The sequence below is a fragment of the Melitaea cinxia genome, chromosome 1 (assembly GCF_905220565.1).
Source record: "Melitaea cinxia chromosome 1, ilMelCinx1.1, whole genome shotgun sequence".
Taxonomy (NCBI): domain Eukaryota; kingdom Metazoa; phylum Arthropoda; class Insecta; order Lepidoptera; family Nymphalidae; genus Melitaea; species Melitaea cinxia.
In genome coordinates, this window is record NC_059394.1 from 18,669,716 (window position 1) to 18,697,191 (window position 27,476).

Consider the following 27,476-nt stretch of genomic DNA (forward strand, 5'->3'; position numbering starts at 1 on the left):
CCCTAGTCACGCTGCTCTACTACTCTTAAGCTAGATAATTTCTTCTTTGTCCTACGCCAATAGAATATGAAAACCGGTTTAGAAACGCATCAACCATATTCTTACTAGTTATATATTTTTGAGTCAGTTCATATTCGTATCGTCAGAACTCTGTCTATTGTGAGCAAAAACCAAGATAGACAATGTATGATAATTTATGATATGTCCGTTTTCCGATAAGTGCACTAAAATATGGAGCCACTAGATAAGTAGGACACAAGATCAGACGAGGTTCCACAACCACCTTGGAACTTAAGAAACCGACCGATAGCGGGATAACCATCCAACTGCTGGCTTTGAAATACACAGGCCGAAGACGGGCAGCAGCGTCTTCGGTGCGACAAAGCCAGTACTGCGGTCACCAACCCGCCTGCCCAGCGTGGTGACTATGGGCAAAACACATGAGTTTACGCCATTTTTGGCACGAACTTGTGGAGGCCTGTGTCCAGCAGTGGACTGTATAGGCTGTAATGATGAAGACCAGACGAAGCGATAGAAATGATTGAAGACAATAGTCCCAAGTTTGTCGTCGAATTATATTTGCTGAGTGTAATAACTGTAGTAACACCCAAAACAAAGCTACTACAAATGATTCTGATATCATCATTTGTTTTATATATTCTAACTATGGCAACATTTGATTAATTTAAGAGCAAGCCAGATCGTAAATCTATTTAAAGGAGATCACGATCTTTACGATCTGTTGCGAGATGAGTAAAAAGTACTAGATTTAACTAATAATGAAATTGATTTTAATTTCATAACTTGATTGTGTTTATGATTTTTATTTTTAACTATCATTTACAGTTTAAGTATACATAATCGGTTAATAGACCCTATTCAAGGAATCTTTCGCAGCAGTCATTTGTGAAATTTCGTAATAATCGGATATTTGTATTTGTATAAATGTCCGTTGTCCGTTGTAATGTTGTATAAATTTCCGGTTTGGATATCTGCCCTTGTGGGTTTCCCCACAGTGCCTCGGAGAGCACGAAAAGCTGTCGATTCCGGTCGTTATCATAAATACTTGATAGCAATCGTTACTCATAGTAGTCATATCCACTAACCCCCAGTGAAGCAGCGTGGTGGTAAGCTCTGATCCTTCTCCTACATTGAGAAAGAGGCCTATGTCCAGCAATAGAATAATACAGGTTGAATCGTAAGGTAGAAGAATATTTACAGAATTTTACAGATATTTATAAATGTTGACTAATATGACAAATATAGTCTGTTTAATAAAGAAACAACTCGGTGAGCTCATCAACTCCCTAACGGTCTCCAAACGTATCTCGAGTGACGATCGCACGCTTATAAGGCGCTTTGTTCGGCCTCTACGTTTATTTTTAACGGTCGTTACGCGTTTTTAACTTACTCTCTTTGTCAGTTTAGATATTGACCTAGTCATCTTCAAATCTTTTAATGTCTCTTGTCTGTAAAGGGTTTGAGTTTGATTATTGTATTTTTTAACCGACTTCAAAAAAAGGAGGCGGTTACTTAATTCGACCATATATATATATATATATAATAAATATATATATATATATATATATATAATTCTTTTTTTGTTGGAAAGGAGATATCCCTAGTTTGGTACCGTGATAAGGATCTGATGATGGGATCCCAGAGAAATCGAGGGAAAATCTCGAAAATCCGCTTAAATTTTTACTGGGTGTACCGATTTTGATGATTTTTAATTTAAAATCCGATGATTATCATGTGGTCACATTTAAATTTCATCGAGATCTGATTACAACTTTTGGAGTAATCTTTGATAATACGTATTCACTTGACTATTTTTTCGTCTACCAACGTTGTATTACTTGTCGATATAATTGAAGTCGGTTTTTCTTCGTTTGCCTGCAAACACAATTTTTCTCTAATGAATGTTATTTCAATTTAGTTTCTGTTGTTATATCTATCACTTTCCTAGAAACTTTTCAAAGAATATATAGGCCGAGTCCAGCAGAGATAACAATAGGTATGAAACTATAATTTTTGGTTGTTTAATTGTTTTTTATATAATATATTTGTTATTTTAAATGTGGCCGCTGTATCATTCTTCGTTTTAGATAATTTTAAAAGTTAAGTCATTATTGCCACAATCCACAGTCGCTCTTGTTTGCGGGAAACCTGCGCTGCCTGCATGCGCATGAACTATATATGCTTGTTTTCTATTATATTACTACAACGTGTCCGTACGTAGTACGCAGTCAGAGCTAGCTTCGTGGTTGACTATTTTTTTCATTAAAGGACTCGAAAAAATCAATAACCTGTATGATATTATGAGCAGATCTATGGAGTCAAATGTTGGACAATACCATCACCATCAATTACCACCATTTAAGGCTAATATACCAGATAAATAGAAATGAGACCTTGCCGTTCTATATCATTTAGATGTTAAATGTAAAAGCAGAGCAGGTCAGAGCAGAGAGAGGCAGATCAAGCAGTCTATGTTTTCGCGTTAGATAACGTCTGGGGGTCAACGGTCGCTGACTATTCGATAAGCGTATGAATAAGCTTAGAGACCAAATAGCTAAAATATATTTGATTTTGCATTTTTTTAAAATCACACATAAATATTTTTTTTTCGTATCAAAAATTGACCGCTCCAGCGGGATTCGAACCCGCGTCTCCGACTGACCGTGTCGGCGCTCTAGCCAATTAAGCTATAGACGGCGCCACGGTTCGCTTAAACCGAAAATAAAAATCATCCCCGCTGGAGCGGTCAATTTTTGATATGATATTCAAAAATGTTTAGAATCCCTAATGTGTGGGTAACACAAAAATAAAATTGTACATATTTTTTTTCGTCTTATATTTTTTAAGGTTAGCAAGGCAAACCAGAGGACTACGTTTATTTATATTATCTACTTTTCACACACCAATAAATACTAAACTTATCTGAAAAAAAAAGAATTAAAAAATGCATTTATATGAATTTGGGATAAAGAATATATTTGTAACAATCAAAATCGCCAGAAAAAAATTGATTTTAGCGTAAACAATACAAGTGCAATTTTATCATTATTATTAGTTTATACTGAATACTCTGATATTTGAGCCTATCTAATCAAAGTGCTACCATCACTTACCGTATAATTATAGAGCTTAGTAATATAATATAAATTCAAAGTGGATAAACAAATGATTAAAATCAATTATATTGCTATTATGAGGAACAAACAACTTATAAAAAACGAGGAAACAGATCTATTGCTAAACGTCAACACAAAGTTCGATTTCTGCGGTCAATGATCCGAATGTCGTGTCACCTGTAACACGCTAATGGGACACAATAATATATTAAACTATTCATAATTGTTTGATGTCCAAGACATTATTATAAATGGTACAATACTTACGTTAAAACTTTGTAACAATGATGATATGACAGTACTAAAAGTATTCCGGTGAAATCAATAAGAAAATTGTTTTCCTTCATTACTTTTTATTTTCTTGTACTTAAAAAGAAAGGTTCTGAATTAATTTCGTTAAATTCCTTTTACTTTTTTAATAGATGATGATTATAATTATAGTTGGTGATCATACCTACTTGTATCAATAAATAGCACTATATGGGTGCAAAGTTGAAGAAAATGTCTTAAACTTCGACCCAAACCTTCATTTTATTTGATGCATTCCGCCTTATTTGTGTTGCATTTCATGGTTTATGGAAAAGGGTTCATATACACGCAATCATGGCGTGCGTTCGTTCATTCCCTACCGCATTACGCGCTCTGACATCGGATACATTGCGTAATTATTATAATTTGGCACCCGTTATATATCCCAGTTCTTTGCTCCACATTGCGATCTCTGCGTTACTCCTGTTGACATGGTGCTAGGTGACTATTTAATTTGTTAATTTCATTGACGATGTCAGTTACTGCCTAAATATTGCTGATATAGAATCGTGTGCAATGATATGTATTTTGATTTCTAAGAGTAATGTTTTAAATAAAAATTTTGATATTATGAAATAATGCTGAAATTATAATGTTACCTTCCTTTCAATATTTTAAGAATTACAACTTGCAAGCTTATCTTCTGAAAAATTTTATTATACAAAAGTGAAGTATATTTGAACCCCATTTCAATAACGTATTTTCGATATTGTTGTGGTTAATATTTTTGATTTCGCGCCATTTTTGGCGTGAACTCGTGGAGGCCTATGTCCAGCAGTGGATTGTGATAGGCTGATGCGATATTTTTGATTGATTGTTATATTAAAATATTTTTTATAGTTATTATTTTATAGAAATTAGAAAGATTTAGTCTTCCATGACACTTCTACGTATATTTTAGCCGACCTATAAGGAAATGATCTTTTAAAAAAAATTGCGTCGTTCTAACGTCCGTTGTCCGTATCCTGTCAGGGTTCACGGTCGTTGATACTATTATGCAATCTTGACATTGTACCACTGTCAAGGCCGCTAATATATGCACGGAGTTATAGCAATTTTAGTACATAACACTGACGCTCATAGTTGAGACGTGATATTTTTATAAAATAAAATTCGAAGGAACTTTTATTCACTTAGGATGTAATTAAAAAGGGGTTTGTGTTTTTTTGTTGGACAATATCTTTTAATGATTTGCATTACTCTGTTGTTTTTATAATATTTTGAAAAGAGCAATGATTTCACTGAATTTTTTCATCGAAATTACTCAGTCAACCACAGTACAAAAGTTGCTTCGTCAAAGAATTTTATACCGTATAATATAAAAATGTTTATTATATCGTACCGAGAGGTGAAAGAAACATTTGAACAGAATACAATGACTAAAAGTTATATTATAAAGTATTATATATAAAGTATGTTGGTTCGTTTCCCACAATTACAAAAACAAGTTAATAAATTAAACAAATTATTTTATATTATTAAAATTACTAATTAGTAAAAGAGTTTTACATAAATTGTTTCTAATTTTACGAAAACAAGTAAACCTTGAACTTGAAAATTTGGTAACTACTACACCTTTTCATAATACATACCATAGGTAATCGATTACACCCTCTACCAATGACACGTCTAAAGGACAAGTCCCCTTGTATATCGGCTGCCATATTTTCGTCCAACTATCCTCATTAAATGTAATAATGGCGTGTGGTGGTGTTTTCGGGGTTGAAAGCTTCATGGGGCGGTCAGCAGTGCCGAGTGCTGGTATAAGTGTAGGCAGAGGAGGGCGCGGCGGACAGTACGCGGCCGGCCGCGTACCACACCGCCGCCTGGCACCGACGCATCAGTATCACCAAATGGAACAAACGGAATAGTGCGGTGAACCTGACCTTTTACCCGTAGATTCCGTAACGAATTTTTTCACACGTTTAATATGCCCGGTGTGTTCGAGAGACCCATGCGTTTGCAGCAGCGGCGGGCGGTCGTGAGCCGTAAGTGAACGAATGTTGAACTCTATTGTCCAGTGATTAGTATTATTTTCCATGAGTGTTTCGAGGGTGATGGGAAATTGGATTTCCCCCTGTGGGTGTTGCATATTGATGGAAAAAGTTTTCCTGACGTCAAGTACTTTTCATACCCGTGAATTTGCCGTGCTCTTTTCAGTGGTTCTATTGTTGCTAGACTAATGAATAATATTTACTAAAGGGCGAATACGGAACTCAAATTGTTCGTGTTATTTCTTTCAATCAAGTAATTTTAAATTAAATAAAGTTTAATATTGTTGACAAAGTGTATTTGTCGTGCATATTGTTGCGTCTTCCATCAACCCACGTGTAATCAAAAAGCGCAAAAACATTGTCTGGTTTTTATTTATCGCCGAGGAACGAGTACAACGTACCGTATAATTCAAGTCGCGCTGTGGTGTGTAGGCGCATGCTAACGACCGACGAATTCCCACGGCTATCACAGTTTTGCTGTGACATATTCGAATATATTCCTTTCAGTATTAATTTAAAATAAATTAGAAATAGCTTTGACTTTATACGAGCTATATCTTTGTCACTAAATTGGGTATCGAAAATGGTAACTAACTACAGTATAAAAGTTTTCCAATTAGCTATTGTCATTTCCACTTCATTTTAAGTCAATTTTGACAACCTTATTCTGACGTTACTTGGTCAAATCTTAATGAAAGTCTACCAAAATTTCAAATCTACAATACACGTAACAGGTGATTTTATTTATAATTTGGTGAAGGTAGCGAGATCGTGCAGAGATCATTACCAGATCAAATGAGATTCTCCACGCTCAATGTGGTTCTTTATTATTGGTCGCGGTATCACGTAAGGGTCAAGTGAAAAGGCTTCCACGGTTGATTCAGTCATATTTCAAACAGTTTTCAATTCAACTTCTTTCATAATAGGCTATGCGTGTAAAAATTGTGTTTTTGACGGTAGTTTGAAAATTTTCTCTATTTTGGGTGGGCTGATGACGTCATATCTTGAATAGAAAGAGAATTGGGTCTATCAGCAAAAAATGATTCCTTATATTGTTGTTTTCATATGCTTTTTTATATAAACAGATAAATTAAAAAAAAATTAAGTTTTGAGTAAGTCATCAACGAAGACGCTTATAACAACAATTTCAGCATCGTGAATCGTGTTTGAACTTCTCGTTTAAATTCGATTCATGGATCCAATCCGTCCTAGTACCATAATGTAGTCGGCACCAAAATTCCGTTACATTATTACTTTAATTTCAATTTTCCAGTGTCATACCAATACGAAGAAAGTTTTAAACTTCCCAAAGTCAATATTTCCAGTACGATTAAAACAATTTATCCATCAGGATTTGTAAGTTAAACACGTTCAGGCAAACGGGCCGATAAGTCTGCTGAATAAATCACTCTGAAGCTCATAAATAGGCCGACGTTCCTTGCAGGCTCGGCCGCGATAATGCACTGACGTTGAGGGGTTAAACGCCTTCGCCTTACTCATCCTATGTAACTATAGCTCAATTCAGCAATTACGTGCTTAGATTTTTTTTCTTTTCACAAATAAAAATGATTTATTAGGTCATTGAAGTTAACTGTGAGAGTTTATATAATTTGTTTATTTATTTATTTAATAGTTAGGAAACAAACAGATATACACAATAAAATATATTAACACAAATTAATTTTACAAAATCCAGCAAAGTTTCTACCAGTTATTATTTCATAAAAGCACTCCAAAGTAATGATAAGCTATAATAAATTAATCAAAATCAAAACTCAAAAAAAGCACAAATCATCAATATAAAATGCACCACTTAAATTGTTTTAATGAAATTCGATAATTGATTTTTATATTCAGCCAAAGATAAATGAAATAAATAATAATGGAAAAGAGTGTGTGCATTTAGGTGTTTTAATTTTGTCGGGTATGGTAGGATTTTATTTTTTAACCGACTTCCAAAAAAAGGAGGAGGTTTTTTTATGTATGCTACATCAGAACTTTTGACCGGGTAGACCGATTTCGACAAATTTTGTTTTAATCGAAAGGTGGTATCTGCCAATTGGTCCCATTTAAATTTATTTGAGATCTATCAACTACTTTTCGAGTTATATCTAATAATGCGTTTTTACTTGACGCTTTTTTCGTCGACCTACGTTTTATTATACCGCATAAATTTTTACTGGATGTACCGATTTTGATAATTCTTTTTTTGTTGGAAAGGGGATATCCCTAGTTTTGTACCATGATAAGGAAACCAGGATCTGATGATGGAATCTCAGAGAAATCGAGGGAAACTCTCGAAAATCCGCAATAACTTTTTACTGGGTATACCGATTTTGATAATTTTTGATTTAATCAAAAGCTGATGTTTATCATGTGGTTACATGTAAATTTTATTGAGATCTGATAACTACTTTTTGAGTAATCTTTGATAACGCGTAGTTACTTGACAATTTTTTCGTCAATCTACGTTGTATTAAGTACTCGTCGATGTAATTGAAGTCGGTTTTTTTTTTTCGTTTGCAAGCAAACACAATTATTATATAACCGTAGGTTCATTAATTTACTTTGGTTTCATGTATTACGCAATGACTTAGTATGCTTTAAATATATGTGGGTATAACATAAAATTTAATGCAGACCCGGCAGACGTTGTTCTGCCCGGAAAACAGCTACCAAATTTGATTGCTTACATACCGATAGCAGTGCCACCTACCGGGTTCAATGGAGGTAAAAAACTACCCTAACTTAACAAGTTGGACCAAATTACAGATGCTAACAAAATTTATTAAAAATTGGTTCGTTAGTTACGGATTTTATCGCCTACATACATCGTGAAATGAAATATATATATATATATATATATATATATATATACACACGGTCGAATTGAGTAAGCTACTCCTTTTTTCAAGTGGACTAAAAGTAAAAAATAAATGTAAGAAATTGTGGACAATACTGCTCGTTAACATCGAGCGTATGTATCCAGTCTCGTAACGCACGCACGCTATGGACATTACTCGCTGATATACAGATAAAGCTTAAACTACGTATTATTCAATCTTTGTTATAATTATATGTAATAAAAATATTCAATTAGCTGATATTATACGTGTAATGTTTAGAATTATAACTGGCGAAACAAATGGGTAATTGTAAAATAATAATTTTTGTAATAGAGCTATACAATTAAAGATGATGATGATTATGACGTTTTTCAGCTATTTTTCTATTTTTGTGACGTTTTACATTATTTTGTCAGTTAATGATTTATTAGCTGAAAGTTATTAAATCCAAGAATTAATTAATAAACTTGCTATCTTTCGCAGAAATATTTTGAAAAATAAATAAATTACATAATTAAAATATTTAAAAAGTTTCTTTATACCTACTAGTTTTCTAACAATATTTCGTTAAAAGTTCAAGGCGAAATATGTTATATTTTTAGAAGTAGGTACTTTATCATTTATTCAATGGTTTGACGAATGGTCACACACACAGTGGTGCTACAGCGGTCACCTGTTAATCGCTGTTTTAATGGATACCGTTTGCATCTTAAAAGAAGGCGTTTAATTTTATCTCTCTAGAGATTAAGCTAAAAACAAATTCACAGACTTTACCTCTTTGTAACGTTAGTACAGATATTAATGTAAATTTGATGACATTGTTTAAACGTATTCATCTCATGATCTAAATGTAAGATGATTTTCATATATGTTTGTTTTTACATTATTTTAAGGAAAGTATGCAAAGGTGATTTTTTTATAATTTACCTTGTTGTCTAATCAACTTAAGTTAAATAAAAAATTGCCAACAAAACTAAATTTTGAAATTTTGAAATTTTGAATTTTGTTTTGAAAATAACAAACTGTAATGTATTAATAATAATAATAATAATAATTTTTTATTTTATTTTCAAATTTCGAAAACTTACAGCTAGTTAAAATTATATAAAAAAAAAAAAAATAATGATTAAGTTACGGCCAATTACAAGTTTCCACAACTAGTATTTATATACATTTACAGTAAAAAAACAATTCAATAAAAATAAGTAAGTACTAAGATACTTGTAAGATAGAAATAATAAAACCTTTTTTTCGGATTTTATCGCGGTTTATTGGATTTTTTAGATGCCCTAGAGGTTTCGGATACTTTACGTATTAAATCTTACGTAAATGTATTCAGCTAAAAGAGTAAACGTTAGAAAACCATATGTAAATAATACTATACAAAAGCCAAGACCACACCACTTTTTAAATAAATCGAATGTTATTATTAGTGAGGATTGATTTTATCGAAAAAATGGATTAGGTACGATAAAAACGTAAACCGTGTTAATGTTAATTAAACTGACATTCCGAATAAAAAATGGTTTTGTTTTTTTTAAATATTTATATTCATATTTTATTTTGTACATCAGTGGTTTATCGCTATGTAATATAATATCTTTAGGATATAAAATACTGTGTACTGTGTGGCTACGGTACTAAAGAATTTAGCCACCCCCTCTCTTCCCGTGGGTGTCGTAAGAGGCGACTAAGGGATATCACAGTTTCGCTACCACCTTGGAACTTAAAAAGCCGACCGGTGGCGGGATAACCATCCAACTGCTGGCTTTGAAATGCACAGGCCGAAGACGGGCAGCAGCGTCTTCGGTGCGACAAAGCCAGTAAGTACTGCGGTCACCAACCCGCCTGCACAGCGTGGTGACTATGGGCAAAACACATGGGTTCACGTTGTTTTTGGTGTGAACTTGTGGAGGCCTATGTCCAGCAGTGGACTGTATAGGCTGTAATGATGATGATTTTATTTTGTATATCAGTGGTTTATCGCTATGTAATATAATATCTTTAGGATATAAAATAACAAAGAAACAGAGAATACATTTATTGGATTTAGTGTATTTCCTGTATTATAATATCGTAGTATCGAATTTTTATTGTAATGTTATATTAAAAACCTCTCCATATTTTTTTGATTGTTAATTACTTATTATCCGAAAAAACTTTTGATACGCGTACTATGCGTATAAAATTCTTTAACAAAACTGAAAATAAATTTTAAATTCGAAAGCTGTAGTACATTTTGAGATTAGCTTTCAACGGTATACACTGTCAATATTAAAGGTAAATTGGGTTTACATATTGCGCTTGTGTGTGCGCTTGTTGATGTCTGTGTGTAAGGAAGGATACGTGTGACGTCAAACTGTAAAAGCATAACGAAAGATTAGTCTCTCTCTTTCTCTAGTTACAATCGTAACAAAATATTGATTTGACTTTGACTATTATTATGTTAAACGTAACGTGAAGTTCTTATCGTAGTCATTTGTTGACGGTTGATCGTCATTTGACGTTTACTTTAAACTTTTTTTTTAAGTCAAAATAACTGCCAGTAATGTAGTTCATGCCAAATGATTCTGAGCCTAAAACGAGGCTATTTAAAGCTCTTTCTGGTTCGTTGCTCTATTGTTATCTGCGGATATGTATATATGAAACAATTATATTCACCATATTTTTATTTTCAGATATTTTTACAACCTTTTTAAAAAAAGATGTGTATTTTCGGTACTGATTTGAATTGATGATCATCTGCTAATAAGTTGTACTGTCCACTGAATTGTTTATGGTTTTGTAATTACATATTAAAAAGGCTTTATTTGAGTATTGTAAATGTACGAAGTGACAAAATGATTAATCTACAACTGTTCTTGGCATGAAGTTTTCAAAGTAGCATTGCAAATATAATTCCGTTATAAATTTCGTGTAAAAATCTAACGGAGCTATCATGTAGTTCAAATAGTGTTAATTTAATTAATGCACTCGATAAAAAGTAATTCCGAGCTAGTGTGACACAATTCTATTTAAAAACCGGTTCCTCAGTAATCCAAGGCTAGCTTCAGTCGTAATGAAGTGGAATCCATCAATCATGTTCTAGTATCGATCGCGGCTTATCTTACGTCATAACGGTACATTTTTCATGTTTCCACAAAAGCCAGCCGGAGTCGGCTCGGTCATTATTTTCCAATTCAGTTCTATTGTTCATCAAGGTGCTCCACAATTGATACAAATTGTTCAGCAGATGACATCAGTTGCTTGTCTGCGAGTGTGCCGAGTGCTCTTTGTTTCTTTACTTGGAAGAATTTTGTCCATATCCTTTTTTTTTTTTTTCGAGTCGTCTTGACCAATTTTCGCAAATGTTCATAATCAAGGCCGTGTGTTAATAAGCGTTTTTTGGCTATTGTTCTATATATGCAGTTTGGTTCGCGTTCTCGTCTCGCGTGCGTCACGGTTCATTGCCTTGAGTACAGAAAGAGATCCTAATATGGCGTTCGACGCGGACGCAGGATCGCCTTGCGCCGACGCGTTCAACCGCCATTCCCAACTATCCAACAGCTAGAGCACACGTGAATTGATTAAAATCAAAGCCAAATAGAGACCGGCAGTAAAAAAAAAATGTAAGGATGACCATTACGATGTAGTAACCGCTCCCAAACAGAACGTTTGACCAAAAGTAAACATAAAGACTGAAAATATTGCCAAATATGTGTTGCTCGTGGTTGCGGTGCCGGCGTCGAGTCGCCGACTCGGCCGAGTCCACTGCTCCCATAGAGGGTTTCGAGAAACCGGTGCCGCCTTCGGAACCAGCGATGGAGGAAGAAAAGCCGAAGTCACGTAAGACGCAGTCGGCCGTTATCGCACATTGTTTTTATATTTTTATCGCTTTCTGCACGGTTCCTTTGCCCGATATTTTGTTCTCGCGTTTAGACTAAGATTTGTTTATGGATATTTGTATATAAAAAGTTTTTGAATCATTAGTAATTTTTACCATCGAATTCTAGTATATTTATGAGATATTTCTATTCGTAAATATGAATCTTAAAGTTGCAGTTTGTTATTTCGAGAGAAACAGGTCCTACTGGCCTCCGTCCATCCGTCGAATTGCGTTATCAACAACTGCTAAGACTGGCCCTAAATACAAAAAAAAAAACTTTAATATAAGTCAAACATGTCAACAATGTCCATTGAGTTATATACAACTTGAGGAATACTTTAGCATTTTCACATACATGACATTTTTTTATTATTTCAAACTACATAGGAATCAATGCTTTGATACTTGAAAGTACTGGTATTAGATTATTATTTTTTGTTGTATTGTATAGAACATTACACAAAAGTAGAAGTTGTTTTAAATAGTTTGGTCGCAGTTCATATTATTATATTATGTTCCAGCGCCGTCGCGGGTGACCCGCAACAACCAGATGCGGTTGTCGAACGCGGGCGGGTACACGAACGGGCACGGCGGCGATACGACGGGGCGGCGCGGCGCGGAGAACGTACCGCCGCCCCAGGCGACGCAACCGCCTCCAAACTCGAGGGTAACGCAACAGGTAACACCGGGGGGTAGTGAAACACACTGACATGGACACAAGCACCTGCATACATGATACTGTGTGTCGCTATACATATACATATATTTGACTTGATATGAATGAAGTGTAGAATCGATTTTAAAAAATATACTTAGATGTTGATGTAAAGCTATCACTGCTTAAAACAAAAAAACTATCACAACAAGTTTAGAGTTTAACCGTAAAGATAGACGGAAATTAAATTACTATTACGAGTAGATTAAGCATAAGAGGTAAAATAGCAATTTATCCTATAAAATTTGAAATAAAACTATATTCATTATTTAGAATACAGTCTCTGTGTGTGTGTGCGTGTGCGATTCACACAAACCAGAAGTGAAACTTCTGAAAAGTAGCCTGCGAGAGATTTTCACCGAGAATATAAAATACTGTGTAATGTATTCTATCTCATTCTTTCCTATATATTTATGTGTTTGTTACTTTATCGCGACGCAATTTCGTTTCACCCCCCACATCCTAACTCCCAAACTCCCACCCATGACTCCCAAACTCCCATTCCCAGCAAGCGCCGGCGTCGGGCGGCCGCAGCCGCGCCGCTAGTACGCCGAGCGCGGCCTCCGTCGTGCAGCCCTTACAGGCGCCCGGGCGACGCTTGCATAACGTCAAAGAGGTTTCCCTATTCCCTCTCCCGCTCCGTTCAGTGTACCTTAGCGTCTTAGCTGTTACTTCTTAGCTCCTTTTCCTATTTCGTAATTTTTGTTTAGTTCCATTCTTACGTCATTTAGTGTAATTTTGAATCATTTATCGTTCACGTCTTAACAATACCAATATGAATACAACTCTTTCCACAGGTTTAATTTGTTATTTGTAGATACGAATTACCCAGTTTACGGTGTGTAGTAAAGTTAAAAAACTATTGAGAAAAAGTATTGAAAATGCAAAAAGTCATTGTTTTTAAAGCACAGTGACTATTTGGTAATAATTTGTTTGATTCATTAAGTCAGTCCATATAATTACTCGTTCAAACGAAGCAACAAACGCTCGCGCTCAGCCGTAGATCAGTATCGATGTGCGCACGTGTCGCCAGTTCAACCCGCCGGTGTCGGCGGCGCGCGCGGGCGCCGTGGCCAGCGCGGTGTCGGTGCCGCACGCGGTGGCGTCGGGCGCGGTGCGGCGCTCCAACGTCGTCAAGGAGGTCGAGCGCCTCAAGGAGAACCGCGAGAAGCGGCGCCAGCGGCAGGCCGAGCTCAAAGAGGAAAAGGTACGATCTATACTACAAAACTTATCATTTTCTTCCTTTCTCTAAGTGGTAACTTCTTATAGGAGTGTAAACCGCTCAACTCTCTACGTAAGGAATAAGCATAGATTGGCAGTAAAGTTTAAATGATACTAAAAGTCGATGTGTGCTTAGTGTTTCTATGGTCTGGTAAATTTTTTTTTTAATATAATATTTATTGGCCTTTAAAAAAGGCCAGGTCAAGAGTACCCTAAACCGAAGAGCATGTATGAAGGGGATAATGAAAGTGGACGAAGCGAAAGAAGTATGTAAGGATCGTAGCAAGTGGCATGAAGTGGTCTCTGCCTACCCCTACGGGAAAGAGGCGTGATTATATGTATGTATGTATGTATGTATAATTTTTATGAAGATCATCTGATACTATATTAAATTATAAAAATAGTAAAAAAGGAAATGAAAAATACCTCATTCTTTTTCTTACTTTTTTACTAGGTAAAGCGGGATCGTCATTCCTGTACTACCGCAATAGCTTTCATGGTAGCTGTAGTCGGTAATACTTGTGTTTCGACACTTTCAAATGCGCCACTAAATTAAAAAAAAAAAAAACTGAATTATAATCGTAATTTATGATTTGTCTTTTATAATTTTATTTTGTTGTTTTGTTAAACAATATCCTATTATGACTTTAATTTTTTTTGTATGTTATATCATGTGTCAGTGATTGTGAACAGACAATTTAATCAAGAGAGTTCTTACCTAGTCTATTAGATAACTTTTTTTAAATCTCAAACTTCGAATTCCAGGAAGCCCTAATGAACATGGACCCCGGCAACCCTAACTGGGAGTTCCTAGCCATGATCCGAGAGTACCAGAGCAGCATCGAGTTTCGACCACTGACGGGCAGCGAGCCAGTTGAGGACCATCAGATAACCGTTTGCGTTCGCAAGAGACCTCTCAACAAGAAGGAGATAGCTAAGAAAGAGGTTCGGACACTTTATCTTTTTTTTTTATATATATCACTAGGTCGGCAAACAAGCGTACGGCTCACCTGATGGTAAGAGATTACCGTAGTTTATAGACGCCTGCAATACCAAAAGCATCGCAAGCGCGTTGCCGACACAATCCCCAGGAGCTTTATTTTTTTATTTTTATATTATTTGTTTTACTTTTATTTTTATTTTTTTGTTGTACCTCTACACACTATACTTTCTTGCACATACCAAAGTTGGCTGGTAGAAAATACATTTGCGTTAAGCCCGCCTTTTGTACACACTTGTATTAGTGTATTTATTGTACAATGAAGAATTTAAATAATAAATAATAATAATAAATTGTTTTACAATTAAGAAAACTAACCAAAAGTTAGTTTTGAGAACTTAAAAAAAGGGTTTCTTTTTAAATTTCCTCGTTCAATTAAAAAAATAAGATTTGTTTTATAGGTGGACGTGATAAGTGTTACGACAAAAGACCAGATAATTGTTCACGAGCCGAAAAACAAAGTGGATCTCACAAAATACCTCGAAAATCAGAAATTCCGATTCGATTACGCCTTCGACGAGTCCTGCACTAATGAAGTTGTTTACAAGTGAGTTGAGAAATAGTTAAAGTTTTAATCTGAGTTATATCAGAGTTTATTTAGCACATAAGTGACTGATAGGCTTTCCAGTATCAGATAAAACTGGCCCATAGTGCTAAATTACAGCATTAGGGTTCTCACATTGTGTTATGATTGTGGAAAACAAAAATATATCAAAAGCATTTATTATTATTTAATATATTCATGTCGCTATATTTAGAATTCATAATTTTCATTCAAAATCAGAAACAACTTTATTAGTAAAGCTATCACCGATACGGAATATAGATTCTTCGGAGAAGAATCGGCAAGAAACTTCGCCGTTACTCTTTTGAAAATAATATACAAACTGTGTTTTAGTACAAAATATCTTCCATGAAATACAGTGTCAATAAGTCCACACATCTTTATCATATATGTAATCCATACATTGTACTGTGTGGCTACGGTATTAAAGAATATGGCCACCCCCTCTCTTCCCGTGGGTGTCGTAAGAAGCGACTGAGGGATAACACGGTTCCGCTACCACCTTGGAACTTAAAAATCCGACCAGTGGCAGGATAACCATCCAACTGCTGGCTTTGAAACACACAGGCCGAAGACGGGCAGCAGCGTCTTCGGTGCGACAAGGCCAGCCCTGCGGTCACCTGCCCAGTGTGGTGACTATGGGCAAAACACATGAGTTCACGTTATTTTTGGCGTAAACTTGTGGAGGCCTATGTCCAGTAGTGGACTGTATAGGCTTTAATGATGATGATGTAATGATGAATCCATATGTCTGAAATTAATATCTAAATAAGTCTAATGTGTTGTATATTTAAATACAAGGCAGTAGAAATATTTAATTTACGGTAAATAAGAATTATAAGAAAAAAATAAAATTATATGTTTATTATTTCAGATATACGGCCAAGCCGCTGGTGCAGACGATTTTCGAAGGCGGCATGGCAACGTGTTTCGCGTACGGACAGACCGGCTCCGGAAAGACACACACCATGGGCGGAGACTTCCAGGTAACGCCCAATTTGTAGTCACATATCATTGTATAGTGGTGCTGATGTTAAGGCAAGCCATATCATATCATCATATCATCAATAGCACAGAGGAGCTTTTTCACGAGGCCCTCTGATTATTAGGCCTCGCTATCCATAAACAATTATTTTTTTCTAAAACCTTTTGGTGCTTAAGTTTTTTCCTTGCGAGTGCTAAAGTAATTAGAATTTTAAGGGTCTTCCATACTATATATAATTTTTGGCATAGCGGTGCTACCCCGAGGCCCCCTGATTTGAGGGGACCTCGCAATACACAAACTTATTTTGTGTGTGTACTTTTGGCTGTAAAGATTTTTCTTTGTGAATGCTTAAGTAATTAGTATTTAAGTTTCCTCCGTACAATATATAATTTGTGGCGTAGCAATGTTGTCTTGAGTTCCCTTGATTTGAGGGGGCACCTCAACCCACAATCAATTCTTTGTAAGCTCTAAAGTAAATAGTATTTGAAGGGTAAATTGTGTGACGAATAATTTTATTACTAAGACTATTCCATAATTATCAGCGTATGTTTCCTTATGATATAAGCGCATAGATTAAGGTAACAAAAATGACTTAATAATATAGTATTTGATATACTGCAGGGTAAAATGCAAGACTGTAAGAAGGGTATCTACGCGATGGCGGCGCGGGACGTGTTCACGTACCACAAGTCGCCCAAGTACAAGCCACTCAACCTCATAGTTTCAGCAACTTTCTTCGAAATATACTCTGGGAAGGTTTGTTCATTTAAGTTATATTAGAAAAAAATATCTATGTCCAGCAGTGGACTGTATAGGCTGTAATGATGATGATGATGATGATGAGAAAAAAATATAATCGAAAGAGTAATCTAAAAGACCCAATATCAAAAATGAAATAACAAAAGTGAAATGAAAGCCAAGCTCAATGTTGAATAATGTGTTTTTTGACTTCAGCTCGACCGGGTCCACTTGTATTTCAAAACTATCCATGAATACATACACACGATATTTTAACTAAATCGGCCCCAGTCGTTTCGAAGTTAGATGACAAACATATTTTATATCACTAGGTCGGCAAACAAGCGTATGGCTCACCTGATGGTAAGCGATTACCGTAGCTTATAGACGCCTGCAACACCAGAAGCATCGCAAGCGCGTTGCTGACCCTATCCCCAATTCCCCCCCCCATGAGCTCTGGTCACCTTATTCACCAACAGGAACACAATACTGTTTGAAAACAGTATTATTTAGCTGTGATCTTCTGTATGGTCGAGGTACTTCCCCAGTCGGGCTGCTCCATATTTTGAGCAGGGAATTCCTGCTGTGCCCTACCTCAGTTAAAAGTACATATGTACAGAAGAGTAAAAATATTAAGACAAAATATATTTTTTTCAGAAATAAAAATAATTATCTGCATCTGATCTGCAACAAACACACATAGTCATTCTGTAATTTAAAATTGTGTAACGATGTGTAAATGATTATAGTTCCTAATTGATTGTCTGCGGTGATTCCAGGTGTTCGACCTGCTGGGCGAGAAGGCCAAGCTGCGCGTGCTGGAGGACGGCAAGCAGCAGGTGCAGATCGTGGGGCTCACGGAGAAGGTGGTGGACACCGTGGACGACGTGCTCAGGCTCATCCAGCACGGGAACGCGGCGCGCACGTCCGGACAGGTGGCTTTTCTTTGACAACTAGATCGGCAAACGATAACGGTATGACAAGCGTAGCCTGTAAACGACAAAAACTACCGGTATGTGTGTCATATACTCGCCTCGACACCGTCGGTTTGCGGTTTTGATTCCTGATCGAAATGGATATTTATATTTTGGCGAATGCGTGTTGAGTGTGTTACGAAAAGTGTGATCGGGCGAGGCTAACGGAAGTTGAGAGGGAAATAAAAGTTAGTGAAGATAGAAAGAGAGAGATATTTCGTATATTACTGTAGGGGTGACTAAAGAAGTTTTACTTCAGTCGTGTGGTCTAAAGCACACACTGTGTACAATGTGTATACAAATATTTGTTACTGGCTTTACATGTCTACGTAAGTCTCTCCACTGTCTGGGTGGAGAACATGGAATTGTAGGTCCCAGTTGTTATTAATGATCACCGATAGAAATTTGCCAATCTTCAGTGGAGCGGTTTACTAATCTCCAAGCTTAAATGGTTATTTTTTTTTAATATGAAGAAAGTTTTCCCAGTAGAGACACGTTCCAGGCTGATTTGAAATGGTGAATAAATGTTTGAAATGCTATAAACCCCGTAGTAATGTGTATAACGCGCCGCGTGCCCGCAGACGTCCGCCAACTCGAACTCGTCGCGCTCGCACGCCGTGTTCCAGATCGTGCTGCGCTCGCCCGGCACGCACCGCCTGCACGGCAAGTTCTCGCTCATCGACCTGGCGGGCAACGAGCGCGGCGCCGACACGTCCTCCGCCAACCGGCAGACGCGTGAGTACCGCCGCGCGCCCGCACGTGCCGACATGTACCGACACGTGCCGACACGCGCCGACTCGTGCCGACACTTGCCGACACTTGCTGACACGTGCCGACACGTGCCGACACGTGCTTGGCTGCTGTATTTTTTTTTAATACAACTACTACTTGACTAGCCCGGTGACGCAGTTTGTAGTGACCCTGCTTTCTGCTCCGAGGGTTGTCGCACAGAGGGTGATTTGACCCTTGATTTGATTGTGAGTGGCACCTAAATTTTATGTAATTCTCTTCACAACTCATTAGATTAATAGTAGAAAAAAAATACAAGCTGGGACCATTCGGGAAACATATTTAAAACACCTAAGTATTTAATCTTTGAATAAAATAAATAATATGTTGAAGGTAGTTAGAAAAAAACTTGTTTCTAAAGATACTAAGCAATATAATAATACCAAGTTACTAATAAACATTAATTACACATACCTGGTGCATAAAGGTCCATTGTATAAAAAAGTTCAGTTTCACTTAATCTTGTTTCAAATAAAATATAAATTTCAATTGTTTTTCGCAGCAAACCGTATAGAACAAAGACGATCTAAACGAGACGGTAAAATGACGATTGATTGATATGTTTAACGAAGCAAGAGTGAATGAAAGTTTACCGTATATCATTTATTATGTCCTTATCTATGACTATGTAGCAAAATTTTCTAATATTTATAAATTTTGAATTTTTGAATTTTGACCAGCTTTTTGGGTCAAATCACCCTCTGTGTGTCGGTTCGATTCCCACCCCGAGTCTGGGTGTAATATATATATTTATTTGTATATTTATATATGTATTATTTATAAGTATGTATATCGAAAAAAAAAAATATGTAGCTATACCAGTCGGCTGTTACCTATAACACAAGCATTAAATTGTTTACTTTAGCAACAGACGACGGTGTGTGTATTGTGTAGATATTTATTATTATTATTATTATTATTATTATAACTAGGTCGGCAAACAAGCATACGTTTCACCTAATGGTAAGCGATTACCATAGCTTATAGATTCTTGCAACACCAGAAGCATCGCAAACGCGTTGTCGACTCTATCCCCAATAAATAACAGTATTATTTAACTGTGACCTTCTAAAGGTAAGGTCGAGGTACTACCCCTATCGGGTTGCTTCACACTTTGATCAGGAAATTGCCAGCTGTGCCTTACCTCAGCTAAATATATATCACACTCGACACATGAAGTACGCGCCGTGTCCAGGGATGGAGAGCGCGGAGATCAACAAGTCGCTGCTGGCGCTGAAGGAGTGCATCCGTGCGCTGGGCATGAAGGGCAACAACCACCTGCCCTTCCGCGTGTCCAAGCTCACGCAGGTGCTGCGCGACTCCTTCATCGGCGACAAGTCGCGCACGTGCATGATCGCCATGATCTCGCCCGTCATGTCCTCCTGCGAGCACTCGCTGAACACGCTGCGCTACGCCGACAGGTGACTCCTCTGCGTTACATTTCCTCGCCTAGTGGTACGTATTCCTGCATTACCCGATAATGCCGTGCGTTTCCGTGCGTTTTTGTATGTTTCCGGACGTTACCGTAGATGTATCCGGCCGGTCTGTACGTTATAGTAAATTCCAGACAACGCCCACTCCACGGCTACCACTAGAATTAATCCTGTGTTGGCAGTCCAGCAACACAACACTAAAGCACCGAACAACTCCACAAACGTTTGTATGATCAATACAAATTTATGTCACGTACGGGGATTGAATTTGTAACCATCAGTGTAATAATCATAACGTACCCCTTTTTTCTATATTTAGAAGAGTATATTTTAAAATAATAAAATTCATAAATCAAACTGCTTATATATTCCAGAGTGAAGGAGTTAGGCACGTCCGAGGGCACCAGAGGACGCGCGGAGTCCCCGCAGGCTGATGTCGAGATGGAACCCGCGCACGATGACCTAGCGCATCTACGGTCACTGAACGTTAGTATCACCAGTGTCATCAATCTCGTCTTACTAACTCAAAGTTTCATAGTCATACAGAGGAGTTTTTAAAGAAAAATAAGTTCCTAGTAATGATACTGTACAAAAGCACACCAAAATCAATCGAGCACTTTCGAATCGTCATTTTACAAATTAAAACTTTAAAAATAAATTATTGTTTTTGTAAAAGTAAAGCTACCACTATTTTGAAATGTAGATTCTGCAGAGAAGAATCGACAAGAAACTCTGCAGTTACTCTTTTGAAAAATAACATAAACTATGTTTTAGTACAAACTTAGTAACATATTCAATATCATTTATAAATTTCGTATGCTACAGTAGTAATAGAAGAAATTATTGTGATATTTATGATTGGGTTTTCCCTTTAAAATAGAAAATATCTAAAAATTAGTCTGTTATGTTTTTTTACTTCACAAGTTTTTGAACATCTGTGATACCACAACACATGTAGCGCTTGAGACTCCAGCATTTGACCGCTGTAAGACACGTGTCGTCAGTGTACAGCGAGTAGTGAGCTAAATGTTTGGGTGTGTTCATGCAGGAAGGTGACATGTCAGCCGAGATGTACACGTTCCACGAGGCAATCGACGAGCTACAGCGCGCCGAGGAGGAAGTATTGGACAACCACAAGGCCATCTCCGACTACATGCAGCACGCGCTGCAGCGCTGCTCCGCGCTGCTGGCGCTCACGCGCGACGTGGACTACGACCAGGACGGTGAGTGCCGTGACGTCACTGTGTACTGTGACCACCACAAGGCCATCTCCGACTACATGCAGCACGCGCTGCAGCGCTGCTCCGCGCTGCTGGCGCTCACGCGCGACGTGGACTACGACCAGGACGGTGAGTGCCGTGACGTCACTGTGTACTGTGACCACCACAAGGCCATCTCCGACTACATGCAGCACGCGCTGCAGCGCTGCTCCGCGCTGCTGGCGCTCACGCGCGACGTGGACTACGACCAGGACGGTGAGTGCCGTGACGTCACTGTGTACTGTGACCACCACAAGGCCATCTCCGACTACATGCAGCACGCGCTGCAGCGCTGCTCCGCGCTGCTGGCGCTCACGCGCGACGTGGACTACGACCAGGACGGTGAGTGCCGTGACGTCACTGTGTACTGTGACCACCACAAGGCCATCTCCGACTACATGCAGCACGCGCTGCAGCGCTGCTCCGCGCTGCTGGCGCTCACGCGCGACGTGGACTACGACCAGGACGGTGAGTGCCGTGACGTCACTGTGTACTGTGACCACCACAAGGCCATCTCCGACTACATGCAGCACGCGCTGCAGCGCTGCTCCGCGCTGCTGGCGCTCACGCGCGACGTGGACTACGACCAGGACGGTGAGTGCCGTGACGTCACTGTGTACTGTGACCACCACAAGGCCATCTCCGACTACATGCAGCACGCGCTGCAGCGCTGCTCCGCGCTGCTGGCGCTCACGCGCGACGTGGACTACGACCAGGACGGTGAGTGCCGTGACGTCACTGTGTACTGTGACCACCACAAGGCCATCTCCGACTACATGCAGCACGCGCTGCAGCGCTGCTCCGCGCTGCTGGCGCTCACGCGCGACGTGGACTACGACCAGGACGGTGAGTGCCGTGACGTCACTGTGTACTGTGACCACCACAAGGCCATCTCCGACTACATGCAGCACGCGCTGCAGCGCTGCTCCGCGCTGCTGGCGCTCACGCGCGACGTGGACTACGACCAGGACGGTGAGTGCCGTGACGTCACTGTGTACTGTGACCACCACAAGGCCATCTCCGACTACATGCAGCACGCGCTGCAGCGCTGCTCCGCGCTGCTGGCGCTCACGCGCGACGTGGACTACGACCAGGACGGTGAGTGCCGTGACGTCACTGTGTACTGTGACCACCACAAGGCCATCTCCGACTACATGCAGCACGCGCTGCAGCGCTGCTCCGCGCTGCTGGCGCTCACGCGCGACGTGGACTACGACCAGGACGGTGAGTGCCGTGACGTCACTGTGTACTGTGACCACCACAAGGCCATCTCCGACTACATGCAGCACGCGCTGCAGCGCTGCTCCGCGCTGCTGGCGCTCACGCGCGACGTGGACTACGACCAGGACGGTGAGTGCCGTGACGTCACTGTGTACTGTGACCACCACAAGGCCATCTCCGACTACATGCAGCACGCGCTGCAGCGCTGCTCCGCGCTGCTGGCGCTCACGCGCGACGTGGACTACGACCAGGACGGTGAGTGCCGTGACGTCACTGTGTACTGTGACCACCACAAGGCCATCTCCGACTACATGCAGCACGCGCTGCAGCGCTGCTCCGCGCTGCTGGCGCTCACGCGCGACGTGGACTACGACCAGGACGGTGAGTGCCGTGACGTCACTGTGTACTGTGACCACCACAAGGCCATCTCCGACTACATGCAGCACGCGCTGCAGCGCTGCTCCGCGCTGCTGGCGCTCACGCGCGACGTGGACTACGACCAGGACGGTGAGTGCCGTGACGTCACTGTGTACTGTGACCACCACAAGGCCATCTCCGACTACATGCAGCACGCGCTGCAGCGCTGCTCCGCGCTGCTGGCGCTCACGCGCGACGTGGACTACGACCAGGACGGTGAGTGCCGTGACGTCACTGTGTACTGTGACCACCACAAGGCCATCTCCGACTACATGCAGCACGCGCTGCAGCGCTGCTCCGCGCTGCTGGCGCTCACGCGCGACGTGGACTACGACCAGGACGGTGAGTGCCGTGACGTCACTGTGTACTGTGACCACCACAAGGCCATCTCCGACTACATGCAGCACGCGCTGCAGCGCTGCTCCGCGCTGCTGGCGCTCACGCGCGACGTGGACTACGACCAGGACGGTGAGTGCCGTGACGTCACTACGTACTGGGGCCACCACAAGGCCGTCTCCGACTACATGCAGCACGCGCTGCAGCGCTGCTGGCGTTCACGCTCGTGTATTGTGACGTCGCTACTATTCTGTGACGTAGTTAGTGTTCAGTGACGTGGCTAGTGTACTACATCGCTAGTGCGCTGTGTAGACGTTTCAATTCTCACATGCTTCTATGATTGGTATGTATGTATGTATGATTATATGATTAGTATGTATGATTGATACACAGCTGCTATTTATGTAATGCAAGGAAATAAATATTTTTTAATATTTAAGCAAGATTTTACTGCCATTTTTTATTGTATGTTTTGAAATTATTCCATGTTACCACCCTTTGGTGTGAAAATCATATGTGCATATGTAGTGTTTGTGCCTAAGCTTTATGTTAGTGCCTGCATGCATGCATGTTCGCAGGCATATGGCGGCGCATTAAGCGTCTCCGTGCCGTCCCGAGCAATGGCCTTGGCACGAGACGAGCGAGCCGCATGTTAGGTCTGAAATACAAGATAACATTGGGAGAATCATTCAAATTTCATATTAATACTGGTTCATCGCTTGAGTGCTAATGCCAATGCTGCCGATCATTTAATATTTGATTATTTTATGTGAGGAACTGTAAACTGTGCAAATAGATAAAGTTTATTCTTTATCGAAATGAATTTAATTGGTTGGTAAATGTATGAAGGCTAAGAATGGTATAATTCGCGTCATGTAAAAAGAACGCTGGCCTTGAAGCTGCGCAGAAGCGATTTATCGGTCTATTTGGTGGTATGGAGTAGCGGGCGAGCGTGTTTATCACTTGTCGCATGCTTGCCGGTGTGCTATTGGTTGGACAGTTCGACATCGACTCAAAATATTATCGCGCAAAAAAGTTTTAAATTACAAAATTCTCCATTTACTATTTATTTCACTAAAAAACAAATATCAATTTATCATTTTAAACACATAAAAACTATTAAGATACGAATATCGAGAGTACAGATAATTAATATTTTTGAATACATTTCAATAACTAAAAAAAAAACCGACTTCAATTACATCGACAAGTAATACAACGTAGATCGACGAAAAAATAGTCAAGCAACTACGCGTTATCAAAGATTACTCAAAAAGTGGTTATCAGATCTCGATAAAATTTATATGTGACCATATGATAAACATCAGCTTTCGATTAAATTAAAAATTATCAAAATCGGTACACCCAGTAAAAAGTTATTACGGATTTTCGAGAGTTTCCCTCGATTTCTCTGGGATCCCATCACCAGATCCTGGTTTCCTTATCACAGTACCAAACTAGAGATATCCCCTTTCTAACAAAAAACGAATTATCAAAATCGGTACATGCAGTAGAAAGTTATGCGGTTATAAAAAGCGTCAAGTAAAAACGCATTATTAGATATAACTCGAAAAATAGTTGTTAGATCTCAAATAAATTTAAATGGGACCAATTGGCACACACCACCTTTCGATTAAAACAAAATTTGTCGAAATCGGTCTACCCGGTCAAAAGTTCTGATGTAACATACATAAAAAAAAACAGTCGAATTGAGAACCTCCTCCTTTTTTGGAAGTCGGTTAAAAAAAATTGTTATTGCTTTTGTTTAAAAAAAAATGTGATTTCGTAAAGTGATAATTATTATACTTATTTAGTCCGAATTATTCGCACTGGTATTTCTAGTATTTTTTAATGTACCTACCAATAACCATTATACGAAGCCGCGAGTGAAAGCCTAATTAAAAAATAAAGCAGTAGTACTTGTGCGCGAGTATACCCATGCGCAAACGCACCCCCTAAAGTTTCTTTCAGCGTTCTTTTTATATGACGCGAACTATATTACAAATTAATATATTAGGAATTTCTTTTAAACTTAGTTATAACAGCTGTTTCCCTCTATTTGCCATATTTTCTGTTACAAATAATTAATAAGCTTAATAGAATTTTAAATAAATTAATTAAAAAAAAAGCTTTGACCATCGTAAAATTCATCATCAAAACAAGTCAAATAAAAATATTAACAAAACTACGACGAGCCTACTACTACCCTTAACAGTCGAAAATAACTGAATTATGTTTTAATACGTTACAAATAAATTTTCAGCGTACGCGACGCAGTGGGAGGAGTTACTAAACGAACAGTTGGCAGTGTTAGCGCAGTCGCGCGATCTCGTGGCCGAGTTCAGAGCCAAGATGCAGCAAGAGGAGCACATCTCGCGCCGCATCCAGCCCAGACACCACTAGGCGACACGCGACACGTGTCCGACACGTGTCCGACACGTGCTTGGCACGTGTACTTGCGTGCGCGTGCGTACGTAGTGTCGATGCACCGATCTAACGCGTCAATCATTCCCCATTCCAGGTGAAACTGTCTGCCTACTCTGAGCTACAGTTTGGTTTGTCTCCTCGATCGAACGTTGTATCCGAAGTTCCTAATTGTATATAGACCGCTTGTGTGCAACGGGCTGCATTGAATAATATATGTCTTTGGTTTTTTTATTCCGGAATTTTGTTAGAATGAATCGGTGCATCGACACTGCGTCAATCTAGTTACACTGTCCATTACTGTAGCGCATATTGATTATATAAATGAACGAAGGCTATAATCCTGTGAGTACAATTGCTGTGTGACCGCGGGATTAGTTAGATATTTCGTACGATTGAAAATTTTCAGTACAGTATTGTAACTAGGAACTTTCGAGACTTGGCTGGCCTATCTGAGTCTCGTCGACTAAATTTGAAATAATGAAAGTGTTATCAAATTATACCGCAGTCTGTAGGATAAAGCTTAGTATACATCGTAACGAGTGCCGTCAGCGTTATAAAACATAGACTTAAATAGTGTTATAAGCACAAAGCCTGAACATCACTTGGCGTCGAACCGTATATGGAGGGCCCTGGAACGATGACTAGAGGCTGTAATAAGACTTGATGTAGCTTCGCAGCGAAGTCGATTTGAAATCGATGAATGATCTGTTATTTACGTGCCTAGGACGATCCATGGTGCGACATGTATTAATTTGTAGATGGTTTTTTTAACAGTAAGTGACTAAACTTTGCATTTAACTTCGCTAAAGGCCTATTTCTGTAGATATTTCGTGGATCGTATACGAGTTGCGGTCGCCTCGTATATCCCGGTGGTGTAATGTATGAATTACCTTTGGCATGAAAAAATTATTTAAGGTATTTTATTAATATATAGAATCTGAGTGTCGCGATCCCAAAAACGTCATACTTTACCCTGATGATGACAGCTGTCAATTTGAAATTAGTAACAGATTATAAATACTTTTTTTACCGCATAGATAATAAAGATTTAGTTAAAAGTTGCGACAAGAAATTTACTAAATACTCGTATCGTTGTGAGTTAGATTCGATAGATTGGTGTGAATTAAATTTACGGCCATTATTTGGTATCATCATCACATATTTTCATAAGAATTCATATTCGTTCGAAGTTTTGTTATGCCGGCGCCACACATGGTTGAAATAAGCAAATACAAAAATATTGAA

The 27,476-nt window shown here is 38.9% G+C and overlaps 1 protein-coding gene across 1 annotated transcript in view; it reads left to right on the forward strand.

Annotated features, from left to right (window-relative positions):
* The window catches only part of LOC123658328 (kinesin-like protein Klp10A), an 87,854-nt gene extending 61,647 nt beyond the window's left edge, over positions 1 to 26,207 (forward strand). Inside the window, exons 4-16 of the mRNA XM_045593767.1 lie at positions 12,673 to 12,830; positions 13,375 to 13,482; positions 13,870 to 14,073; positions 14,853 to 15,032; positions 15,489 to 15,634; positions 16,527 to 16,638; positions 17,259 to 17,393; positions 18,155 to 18,310; positions 18,931 to 19,084; positions 20,334 to 20,559; positions 20,946 to 21,057; positions 21,620 to 21,794; positions 26,068 to 26,207. Of these exons, the coding sequence (XP_045449723.1) occupies positions 12,673 to 12,830; positions 13,375 to 13,482; positions 13,870 to 14,073; positions 14,853 to 15,032; positions 15,489 to 15,634; positions 16,527 to 16,638; positions 17,259 to 17,393; positions 18,155 to 18,310; positions 18,931 to 19,084; positions 20,334 to 20,559; positions 20,946 to 21,057; positions 21,620 to 21,794; positions 26,068 to 26,207 (2,006 nt within the window). The remainder of the gene's footprint in view (positions 1 to 12,672; positions 12,831 to 13,374; positions 13,483 to 13,869; positions 14,074 to 14,852; positions 15,033 to 15,488; positions 15,635 to 16,526; positions 16,639 to 17,258; positions 17,394 to 18,154; positions 18,311 to 18,930; positions 19,085 to 20,333; positions 20,560 to 20,945; positions 21,058 to 21,619; positions 21,795 to 26,067) is intronic.
* The last annotated feature ends 1,269 nt before the right edge of the window (positions 26,208 to 27,476 follow it).